General features: G+C 35.9%; 1 protein-coding gene and 1 non-coding gene across 6 annotated transcripts in view; both read left to right on the forward strand.

Annotated features, from left to right (window-relative positions):
* INVS (inversin) overlaps positions 1-12,273 on the forward strand; it is a 152,452-nt gene that overhangs the window by 107,441 nt on the left and 32,738 nt on the right. For all 5 annotated transcript variants that reach the window (XM_076008871.1, XM_012768988.2, XM_012768995.2 and 2 more), the window contains 3 exons: positions 4,487-4,642; positions 5,435-5,664; positions 9,508-9,614. In XM_076008871.1, coding sequence (XP_075864986.1) covers positions 4,487-4,642; positions 5,435-5,664; positions 9,508-9,614 — 493 coding nt within the window. The remainder of the gene's footprint in view (positions 1-4,486; positions 4,643-5,434; positions 5,665-9,507; positions 9,615-12,273) is intronic.
* Positions 6,463-6,565, forward strand: LOC142874653 (U6 spliceosomal RNA). The gene has a single exon (XR_012922311.1). It is a non-coding gene; the product is annotated as a U6 spliceosomal RNA (small nuclear RNA).

The raw sequence follows: 12,273 nt of genomic DNA on the forward strand, positions 1-12,273 counted from the left end.
CTTTCAAGTATTATGGCTAAAATTAGCATATGCTTCTCCCAGGAAAATTATGGCATTTGGTTTAAAATCCTGGTTGCTCCTTAGACCTGATTATTGGAACTCTTCTGATCATTTATCTTTGTGTAAAAAACAAAACAACAACAACAAAACATACTTTAAAACTATGCATTTTTACATTTAGTGGTTATTAATTACAGTTTTAAAAATTTAGAATTATATTTTAAGGCATGCACACATCTAAGTGTGTTCTCACCAGTCTCATTTACTATGCTTTTTTCCTTGGGTTTCGGTAGCATTAGTGTATCCCGACTCAACCAGTTTTAGAGATAACCCCCCATGACTCAGAAGCTTCAAAGCTTGGAGTCAGCCTAGCATCAAGCTCTTACTAGACACTGCTTTTAATCTCTTTCTCTGATGAGAGAGGCCTTTAACCATGTATTGGCTAATAAGAGTTATGAAGATTTTTAGCCTTCAATGTCCACTTGGAGGTCTCTTCCTTGTGTACTGTATCCTAATTACAAGTCAGAAAGAGAAGGAAAAATCATACACCAGCACAATAACACTGAACAGAATAAAAATTCAGTGATGAGCTTCTGAATACTATGTTTTTATATTTGTAGACACATACTAGGGAGAAAGCAAAAGGGGAGTTGCTACACTTAATAATCTCCCTACTGAGACTACCATACTCTCCAAATTATTTTTTTAAAAGAAGAGTGTTTAGGAAATTCAATTTTATAGTAAAGGCTTTAACTTTAATATGATCATTAATCCTATCTTTTACTTCATTGAAATTTTGTCTGTTTTTTTAACTTGACATTGAAATTATTTGTCTAAAATATCAGAGTATCTATTTCATACATGATGCCACATCACAGAATTGTAGCATTTCAGAATGATAAGTTACCTTAAAATTAAATCTAGCCCAGGTTTTCCAAACCATGTTCTCCAGAACAACAAATTTCTGTGGAAGTTCCTGACGTGCTGCTCAGAGAGTAGACGGTCAAGTGGCATAACCTTTCACCTCTGATTGAGTCAGAACCACTCAACTTTTACTTGTTTTATATGTTGAGTGTTTTATAAAGTTTCATTTGGCTGGGGAACGGGTTTTTATGCTCATAAAATGTGAAAATCACTGAATTATCACAGACATATGTCATGTTTTCATCTGCCTTATAACATTTTCACCAATGGTCCTTTAGCCTTTGGTTAAGAAACTCCAATATAGCAAACTCCATCTTAAACTAACTCTATGGGAATGTTCTTCCTTGTACTGATCCAAAATTTGTCAAATTGAATGTTCTACTCTGTGCTCTTTTCCACATGATGGCACTGCAAATATTTGAAGTTGCTCATACCCATCTCAATCTTGTGTAGGTCAAACTAACATTCAGCCATTTAAGTCAGTGGTTCTCAAATGCAAGAATGCTTAAGAATTACTATGGGTGTTTGTTTAAATGCAGATTTCCGGACTATACAGCAAGTCCTGTTGACTCCACCTCCAAAACATACTCTAAATTTTTGTGTTTCTCTCTATGTCCACTCCTGCCACCCTAGTTCAAGCCACCATTTTCGTTTTTCACTTTTCATTCAGTCTACTGCAATAGTGTTTACTGGTCTCCCTGCTTGTATTCTAATCTACTGCAGTACATTCTCCTCAGAACAGCTAGAGTGATCTATTTAAAGCATAAATCAGATAGTATCACTATGCCATTTAAAACCTTTCAGCTGGGTATGATGGCTCACACCTGTAATCCCAGCACTTTGGGAAGCTGAGACAGGAGGATTGCTTGAGCCCAGGAGTCCTAGACCAGCCTGGGTAAAATGACGAGACCCTGTCTATACAAAATAAAAAATGAAAAAAACTTAGCCAGGCATGGTGCCACATACCTGTAGTCCCAGCTACTCAGTAGTCTGAGGCAGGAGGATCAGTTGAACCCAGGAGTTCAAGGCTACAGTGAGCAATGATTGTGCCACTGTACCCCAGCGTGGGTGACACAATGAAATTCTATTAAAAAAATAAAACATTTTTTAAAATCTAAAAAAATAAAACCCTTCAGTGTCTTCCATTACTCTGACCTATATGGAAATATTGTGATCTGGCCTTTTTTACCATTTAGACTTACCTCACTCTCACTTAACTGTGTTGCAGATACCCTTGCCTTCCTTAAATACATAAAGTCATTATTAAAGTCATTATCAACAGTCCTATATTAACTGCTCCCTTTGCCCAGAATACTCTCTCATTTTTTATGATTCAGGTTTTATCTATCTATTTATTTTTTGAGACAGGGTCTCACTGTGTTACCCAAGCTAGAGTGCAGTGGCACTATCATAGCTGCCCGCAGCCTTCAACTCCTAGGCTCAAGAGATCTTCCTGCCTCACAGCCTCCTGAGTAGCTGGGATTATAGGTGTGTGCTACCACACCTGGCTAATTTTTCCATTTTTGTAGAGATAGTTGCCCAGGCTGGTCTTAAACTCCTGGCCTCAAGCAAGCCTCCAACCTCGGCCTCCCAAAGTGCTAGGATTACAGGTATGAGCCACTGCACCCAGCCTAAGTCTCAAATTAAATGTCAGCTCCCTGCAAAGCTTTCTCTAACCATCAATCAAAAGTATTCCCCCAGTCACTTTACATATCAAAATACCATTTATTAATTTAGTTATACTATTCATCATTATCCAGTGCTTTATTGATTGGGAGATTTGTTTTGTTTTGCTTTGCTTCCCCTGCTAGAATGTAACCTTATCTATTTTGTTCCCTGCTAACCTCCCAGCATCATGATAGTATCCAGCCCCAAATTCTGCATTTTTATAGGTATCCCTGCTTTGCTACATGGATTACCCTTTATGAAAAATACGCTATTCAAAGTGTTATAGAACCATAATACCTAGAACTGGCCCAGGCCTCTAAAGTGTTAACATGGCTCCTTCAAACCTAAAGGGTGATGGCATAAGTAAAACGGTACATGGAGTAACGTAGGCAGGAGTCAGTGTAACACAAAACACATGTACTCAAAATTACCTTTTAAAAATATTTAGGAAGGCAGCAGAGAGGAGGCCGCATTTCATCTCTCAGTTCTTACTCCAATGTTGAGATGAATTGCTATTTCTTAAATTGAGCCCTGAAGAAGTAGCTGGCTTGCATTTGGAGCCATGTTGGATGAAAAATGCACTCAATCCAGCAAGATGTATGTGCTTTCAGTACCACGGGGTACACATTCCAACCAAAGGAATAGCACATGTAACCAAGAGAAGGAATGGTGGATTGGCATCTCTAGTCACATACCCCTTAGAGGCATATGCTTATTGGGTGAGTTGGTGGGCAGAATTGCCTACACCATTTAAATCATTTCTCTTTGTTGTTATTTGTTCTCTTGCTCTCTTTTTTTTATTATTATTTTTAATTTTTTTTTTTTTTTGCAGAGTCTCACTATTGCCTAGGCTAGAGTCAGCCTAGCTCACAGCTACCTCAAACTCCTGGGCTCAGGCGATCTTTCTCCCTCAGCCTCCAGAGTAGCTGGGACTACAGGAATGTGCCACCATGCCCGGCTAATTTTTTTTATATACAGTGTTTCCCCAAAAATAAGACAGGGTCTTATATTTATTTTTCCTCAAGAAGACACCCTAGGGCTTATTTTCAGGGGTTGTGTTATTTTTTTTTAAGTACGGTACAACAATCTACATTTATTCAAATATAGTTAAGTCATCGTCTTCTGGAACATCATCATAGCTCTCCAAACCCCGAATTCCATCCTGAATTTCTTGCAACTCTATTTCCTTTAGAACCATTGATCCCAATCTCTCATATCGAGCAATAGAGCTCTCATGGGGCAGATGAGAAGGGCTTGCTGTCTTCTTTACCGCTCCTCGATGAAATGCATGGGTTGGGCAGATACGCTGTGTAGCCACGCCCATCATTAAGTCTTATTTTGGGGGTAGGGGTTATATTGCGCAAATGCTTAGAAATCCTGCTAGGGTTTATTTTATGAGTAGGTCTTATTTTTGGGGAAACACGGTATATATTTTAGTTGTCCAGCTAATTTCTTTCTATTTTTTTAGTAGAGATAGGGTTTCGCTCTTGCTCCAGCTGGTCTCAAACTCCTGAGCTCAAATGATCCGCCCACCTCAGCCTCCTAGAGTGCTAAGATTACAGGCATGAGCCACCACGCCTGGCCTGTTCTCTTGCTCTCTTGAAAGAGAAAGAAATAATAAACTAGTAACTGAGACCAACAGGATGGAAAGGAAGAAAACAGCAAGAAGAGAAAGGTAGAAGGGAAGGTGGGAAGTGTGATTAGTATTAATACATATGAGTAGGAAGGAAGATAGAAACCTATAAAAGTGAAAAATAACCTAGAGGATCCTTAAGACTGTGGTTGCTTTTAGCCAAAATAACGAGGAAATCAAGAGAGGAAAAGATACATAGTTAGAATCATAAAAAGGGAAAGTTGTCAAAGAGTTTGTCACTTCCTTTTGCTTCCTTTTTAGCTTTACATGCTGCTGCTCTTTCTGGCCATGTCAGCACAGTGAAGTTATTATTGGAAAATAATGCGCAAGTAGACGCTACTGACGTCATGAAACACACTCCACTTTTCCGAGCCTGTGAGATGGGACACAAAGACGTTATTCAGACACTCATTAAAGGTCAGTTAATAAGAGTACCCCTAATAAGTCACTCTCAAAAGGTCGGAATTCTTGCATGCACTGTTAGAAATAAAGCTTTATATAACAAAGAGAAAGAGCCGCATGGGTAGAAGGATGAAGGGAAGAGCATCCAACCTGGCATCAGGAATCTCGAGCTCTGCTCCAGTTTTTGGGAGTTGATTTTAGAATATTCATTTTACCTGCCTGATGCTGTTTCATTTTACGTGAATGGGAGTGATTCCTACCCTTACCAATTTATAGGCTTGTTGTAAAAATCTGAAGTAGACAATGTATGTGGAAGCATATGATAAGAGTAAAGTATTTAAGGCAGTGGTCCCCAACCTTTTTGGCACCAGGGACCAGTTTCATAGAAGACAGTTTTTCCATGGACCTGGGGGGTATGGTTTCGGGATGATTCAAGCGCATTACATTTATTGTGCACTTTATTTCTATAATTACTTTGTAATATATAATGAAATACGCAACTCACCATAATGCAAAATCAATGGGAGTTTTCCTGCAACTAATGCCGCTGCTGATCTAACAGGAGGCAGAGCCCAGGCAGTGATGTGAGAGATGGGGAGCAGCTGTAAATATAGATGAAGTTTCACCCACTCACCCGCAGCTCACCTCCTGCTCTGTGGCCCGGTTCATAACAGGCCATGGACCGGGACCAATGCACAGCCCAGAGGTTGGGGATCACAGATTTAATGGACTATGTTTTTTAACTTATATTCTTTTTGATAGATTCTATCTATATTAGACATTTTCATTATATTTTTGCTATTCCAGGTGGAGCAAGGGTAGATCTAGTTGACCAAGATGGACATTCTCTGTTACATTGGGCAGCACTGGGAGGAAATGCTGATGTTTGTCAGATATTGATAGAAAATAAGATCAACCCCAATGTGCAAGATTATGCAGGAAGAACCCCTTTGCAGTGTGCTGCATATGGAGGATATATCAACTGCATGGCAGTGCTCATGGAAAATAATGCAGACCCTAACATTCAAGACAAAGAGGTAGGAATTCTGGGTCTTTTCTATATGAAGTTTGCTTGAAAGTGTTATAGAGTATTTCTTCTTTGTTGTACACTTAAGTGAAACCACAGTTTATCAAAATGAAGAGATCACCCACAAATCCATCTGTTAATTATGAATTTTATTTGTCCATGTTCTCTTCTAGTCCTTTTCTGTATCGATATATAATTGAACATAGTCATAACAGGGAATAATTTTATAACTTTTATAAAAGATTGCACAGCATATATATGTGTATATATAAACATATAATGTGATTCTTGAAACATTTTGTTTGTTTACTTAAAATTATCACCATTTTCTCATTTGGTATATAATCTTTTTCATAATCATGAATGCTTAATATTCCAAAGTTCTAAGAACTTTATGTTTAATAGCTCATTCAATCCTCACAGCAACTCTATAAATAGTTAGTATTATTATTACCATTTTACAGATAAGGGTATTAAAGCTCATGTAGTTTATCACCCTAAAGTGATAACAGCTTGGCATAAAGGAATCAAGATCCAAACTATGCCTTTAATCCAGATTTTAGAATAAAATAAGTAAACTATTGCTGAATGCTTTTTCATTAAGATTTGTTTATTGCAAAGAGAAACAAGAGCATTGCTTTTTCATTATTATAGATAATGTTTCAATAATCATCTTTGTGCATTTAACTTTTTTTAGATTATTCCTTTAGAATAATTCCCCCAATTGAGATTACTGAATCAAAGAATGGCATATGAATGTGATTAGGCTCTGATATATACTACCAAACTGATTAAAAGATATAGGTTAGTGCTTGCTTCGGCAGCACATATACTAAAATTGGAACGATACAGAGATTAGCGTGACCCTGCACAAGGATGACACGCAAATTGGTGAAGTGTTCCATATTTTTGTATGTAACCTTAACATTTGTATCCCCTTATTATGCTGAAATAAAAATTTTTAAAAATCTGAAAAAAAAAGATATAGGTTAATCTATACATCCCTATGTAGTAATGTACTAATTTCTCTCAATTTAGTCAGTAGTGACCTTTTTTTGCTATTTTAATTATTTTAATCTTGTATATTATTTTTTCCAAGTCAGAAGATATATTCCCTATTAATTCATTCAACAAATATTTATCAAAATTGTTACCATGTAAAAAAAGTAACATAATGAAAAATATATATGGTCCTTATCCTTGTGTAATTAAGAATGTGTGGTTTATAGTTTATAATACCTTTTATATTTTACCAAGTTGCCAGTGTTGCCAGATTGTTTGTAGATAATAAGTAGTATATTAAACTACTATCTGGTTCTATTAATTTTTATGTGTATTGTTTTGAATTATCTATATAAATAATCATGCTGTCTGTGAATAATAACATTTTTATTTCTTCATCCTAAAGCCTTTCATTTCTTTGTCTTGCTTTATTGAGCTAGCTAGGACCTTCAATACAGTGTTGAATTGGTGATAGTAGGCACCCTTAACTCATCCTGGCTTCTCAGAGGGCAAGCTTTCAATATTTTGCTATTGAGTATGATGTTTGCTAAAGGTTTTCTTATATTACTAATTGCTAATAGTTTTTTAAAGTCACAATTAGGTTCTTGTCAAATATTGTTTATGCATCTATCAAGAAGATCATTTTTTTTTTCCTTCTTTTTCTATTACTATGGTGACTTACATTGATGTTTTGCAGATGTTAACATACCCCTGCTTTCCTGGAGTAATCCCCACTTATGTTGTGTTATGTACTTTTATAGATTGATGATTTTATTTACTAATATTTTAAGATTTTTACATCTATGTTCCTGAGAGAGATTGGCCTATAATTTTCTTCTTGTACTGTACTTGTTGGATTTTGGAGCAAAATAATGCTGACCTTATAAAAAGAGTTAGGGAGCAGTCCCTCGTTTCCTATTCTCTGAAAGAATTTATGTACAATTAATTGGTACTATTTCTTTTAAAATGTTTGGAAGAATTCCCTATGGAAGTAATCTGGTCTTAGGGTTTTCTTTGTGCAGAAGTTTTTAATAACTGGATTCAGTTCCATTAACAATTACAAGACAATTCAGATTTCCTAATTATTTTTCTTTCAGCTTTGGTAAGTTATATTTTTTGAGGACTCTACCCATTTTATTCAAAATGTCATATGTATTTTCATCTTATCTTTCTTATGTCTGTAGGACCTGTAGTGATTTTCTCATATTTATTCCATCTATTGGTAATGTGTTTTCTATTTTTTCCTTAATTTTTCATCTAGCTTATTCAGTTCTTCAAAAGACTTTCTATATTTTGAATTTTTTTACTATTTTATTGGAGTTTGCTCTTATCTTTATTATTTCCTGGCATTACTTTCCTTAGGTTTGATTTACTAATTTTTTTAGATTCTATTGATGAAAGTTTAAGTCATTGATTTTATTTAAATATTCTTTTCTAATATATGGATTAAAGTATGCTTCTTTTAAGCACTGCTTTAGCTGTATCTTACAAGTTTGGTTAAGTTGTACTTTCACTTTCATTCAGTGCAAATAGTTTCTATTTTGATTTATTCTGTGATGCATGGATTATTTGAAGTGTACTGTTTAATTTCCAGGCTGTTGGGCATTTTCTCGTTATCTTTTTGAATTGATTGTATTAGTTTCCTCTTGCTACTGTAACAAACATAGTGGCTTAGAGCAACACAAATTTTTTTTTTTTCTGTTCTGGTTATCAGAAGTCCAGAATGGTTCTCACTGGGCTAAAAATCAAGGTGTTGGCCGGGCTGCATTCTTTTGGAAGCTCTCTAAGGGAGAATTCATTTCCTGGACTTTTCTAGCTTCCAGAGGCTGCTGACATCCCTCGGTTCATGGCCCAGGTCCCCCATCTTCAAAGCCACAATGGTCAGTTGAGTCTTCCTCTCAACTGTATCACTCTGACACTCACCCTTCTGTCTCTGTTTTTCCCTTAGAAGGACCTTTGTGACTATATCAGACATACCCAGATAATCCAGGATAATCTCCCCATCTCAGCATCACTTTATCAGCAACCTTAATTCTACCTTAACTCTCCTTTTCCATGTAACATAACATACTTACAGGTACCAGGGATTGGATGTGGACATCTTTGCAGGGGAGCGCATTACTTTTTTGAGACTTTCTTTATGGTCTAGCATATGATTGATTTGAGTAAATGTTCTGTGTACACTTGAAAAGAGTACTAATTCTGCCATTGTTGGATAGGGCCAATTTCTTAATTGTGTTCTTTAGGTCTTCTTTATCTTTGCTGGTGTTTTGTTGGTTCTATCAACTATTATAAAAGATGGGTTAAACTCTCCCACTGTGATTATGGATTTGACTGTCTCCCTTTAAATTTTGTCAATTTTTGTCCTATATAAACTGTGATTATTAGATGCATACAGATTTAGGATTGTGATAGTTTTCTCTTTAACTCCTTTAACACTAGGAATATCCCTCTTTACCCCTGCAATGCTTCATCCCTTTTTTTTCTTTCATGACAGTGAAAATTTTTAAGAATCAGGCCGTTTATTTTATAGAATTTGACTCAATTTGAGTTTGTCTTATGTTTTGTCCTAATCAGCTTCATATTTCATGGTTTTGGTTAGAATATCACATAGGTGATACTGAATCCTTCTCGAGGTATCACCTCTTGACACATATGATGCCTCTCAACATAGCATTAATTATAATCACTTGGTTAAGATGCCATTCATTTTCTCTACTATATACTTAATATTTTACCTTTTTGTAATTAATTTGAGGAGGAAATACCTTATATTATTGAGTTAGCATAAATAACCATATGTCCAAAAATACTTACTCCAGATGTACTTGATTTTTGTTTATGCCTATAGGGAAGAACGGCTTTGCACTGGTCCTGTAACAACGGATACCTTGATGCTATCAAATTACTACTAGACTTTGCTGCTTTCCCTAATCAGATGGAAAACAATGAAGAGAGGTAAACTGTGATTAAAAAAAAAAAAGAGCATAACAACGTTAATCTCACATACTGTCTGTTAGATTAAAAAAATCTCAAATTTAAATATTGGATCATAAATAAGTATAATTATATGGAAACACTACACTGATCAATTTTGAACCAGAAGCAATAAGCAAAAGTCCTTTGCAATGTTGATTTATATTCATGGGATTTATAACTATTCAGAGCTATAGCTATTACCAAAGGCAAGCTCATATTTTACAGATGAGGAAACTTTAGGCCTTTCCTGGCTTGTGGCTAGCATAAGGTCAGTGAAGTCGTAACTGACCAGGACCAGGAATTCAGTTAGGCCAGAAGAATGTATTATATTCAAGAAGTTTCTCTTAATGGAGGGATATCAACAGTTAGTGAAAAACAGTTGCCACCATGTAGCATGAAAACATAAGGGGAAGCTAAAGTGAAAGTTCAGGGTTTAATATTAACATAGATTTCTTAAAAAACATAAGGTCTACAGAGTTATGCTGGGATTGTTGCCCAAGAACAAGGTCCAGTAAAAATGACCAGACACAATGTGAAGTCAAAGCAAGAGCGATTCTTGGTGGTCTTAGATCTAGGAAGATTTTTTTTTAGTAATTTGTAGGTAACAACTAAATTTGTGATCAGACTTTCATACCTGAGTTCCCTCTAGTCCAGGTCTATGTGTTAGTTTTTATTTTTTTTTTTATTTTATTTATTTTTTTTATTTTGGCATATTATGGGGGTACAGATTTTAAGGTTTCAATAAATGCCCATTTCCCCCCTCCCCCCAAAAGTCTGAGTCTCCATCATGACCATCCCCCAGATGGTGCACATCTCACTCATTATGTATGTATATACCCACCCCCCTCCCCCTCCCCCTCCCACCTGCCCAATACCCTATTACTGTAGTACCTATGTGTCCACTTAGGTGCTAGTCAGTTAATACCAGTTTTCTGGAGAATATATCTGGTGCTTGTTTTTCCATTCTTGGGATACTTCACTTAGTAGTATGGGTTCCAGCTCTAACCAGGAAAATATAAGATGTGCTATATCACCATTGTTTCTTAGAGCTGAATAGTACTCCATGGTATACATATACCACATTTTATTAATCCATTCTTGGATTGATGGGCACTTGGGCTGTTTCCACAGCCTTGCAATTATGAATTGTGCTGCTATAAACATTCGAGTGCAGGTGTCTTTTTTGTAGAGTGTCACTGGATCATTTGGGTAGATGCCCAGCAATGGGATTGCTGGGTCAAATGTGTTAGTTTTTATTGTTTATGGATGCTCTAAAGTGGCCCCTTCTATGACACTATCCCTTTCTATTAGCAGGTGGGAAACTTTATGGAGAAGGAGTGACTTCTCTAGGTCAGTTATCTCAGAGGAAACCCCTTCTTCCTCGATAGAACCAACCTCTTCCCCACTTCTTCCTGAACCTTTTCTTGTCAGTAAGAGAGCTGGAGATGCCTTCCTTTTAAACAATAACAACAACAAAAGAAAACAGGAAAGAAAGATAAAAAATCCTAAGAATTAGTTATTTGTTTCTATAAATAACTTACTTTATGTAACAGCATTTACAGTCTAACTGCTATTTTTTTAAGAAAACAATAAAAAACATTTTTGTAATTCAATTTCCATATTTATGCTAAGCCTTGAATTTCAGACCTAAGCAAGCAAGTAAGGTGTTTACTGCTTCCTGCAGTAAACATATGTTAATTGTAGACAAAAAGACCAAAGGAAATCCACCTAACTGTACTGCCAATCTATAGATAAAAAGTGACAGTGACAACATTCCAGTCTTCCTTAATGTTTCATCAACAATGCACCTTGATGTACAAATGTCAGGACTTGGCACTGCCTTTTATGTTTATTGACATTCCACTTTAGGCATTCTGCTCATCCCATCAGACTGTTCCCACATGGCAAGCCCAATTGCATCTTATCTTTTGCCTTTGTCTGCATTGTTTCTTGGCTGGTTACCGTCAAGGTTGTGCTAATTTTTACCTCTCAGGCATTAACACTAACCAGTTGATGTACATTGTATAGACATAATTTTTGCCAATTTCTGCTGACTTTCAGTCAATAACTATCTGACAGGCTCACTCTAACATCAATGGGAATATTCACAGTACTTGAATGTTTCTAAATTGAACTTGGGGTGGAGAAAGATTGAATACTAATAATCACAATGTGGTCAGTTTCTTAAACACTAGATATGGACTTCAATCTTAAAACCTTGTTAGATGTTTGGATTTTGTCTCTTTGAGAATCCTAATTTGAATAAACCAACTGTAAAAATAAATGTTGGGAGAATTCAGGAAATTTTATTATAAGTGGACACTAGGTTTTACTAAGGAATTTGTGTTAATTTTGTTAGTATAATAACATTGTGACTATGCTGATAATATTTATAAATGAATACTGAAATGCATAAAGATGAAATGATAGGTGTTCTGAGATTTGCTGTAAAATACTTTAGCAAAGATAAAATGAAGATGTTGGATAGAGCAAATGTAGCAAAAAATTGTTAAATTTGGGTGATGAGTATATAAGAGGATTATGCTATTCTCTCTACTTTTTCTTTTTCTTTTTTTTTTTTTTTTACAGACAGAGTCTTGCTCTGTCTCCCCAAGCTAGAGTGCTGTGGTGTCAGCCT

Source organism: Microcebus murinus, chromosome 12 (assembly GCF_040939455.1).
Source record: "Microcebus murinus isolate Inina chromosome 12, M.murinus_Inina_mat1.0, whole genome shotgun sequence".
Classification (NCBI taxonomy): domain Eukaryota; kingdom Metazoa; phylum Chordata; class Mammalia; order Primates; family Cheirogaleidae; genus Microcebus; species Microcebus murinus.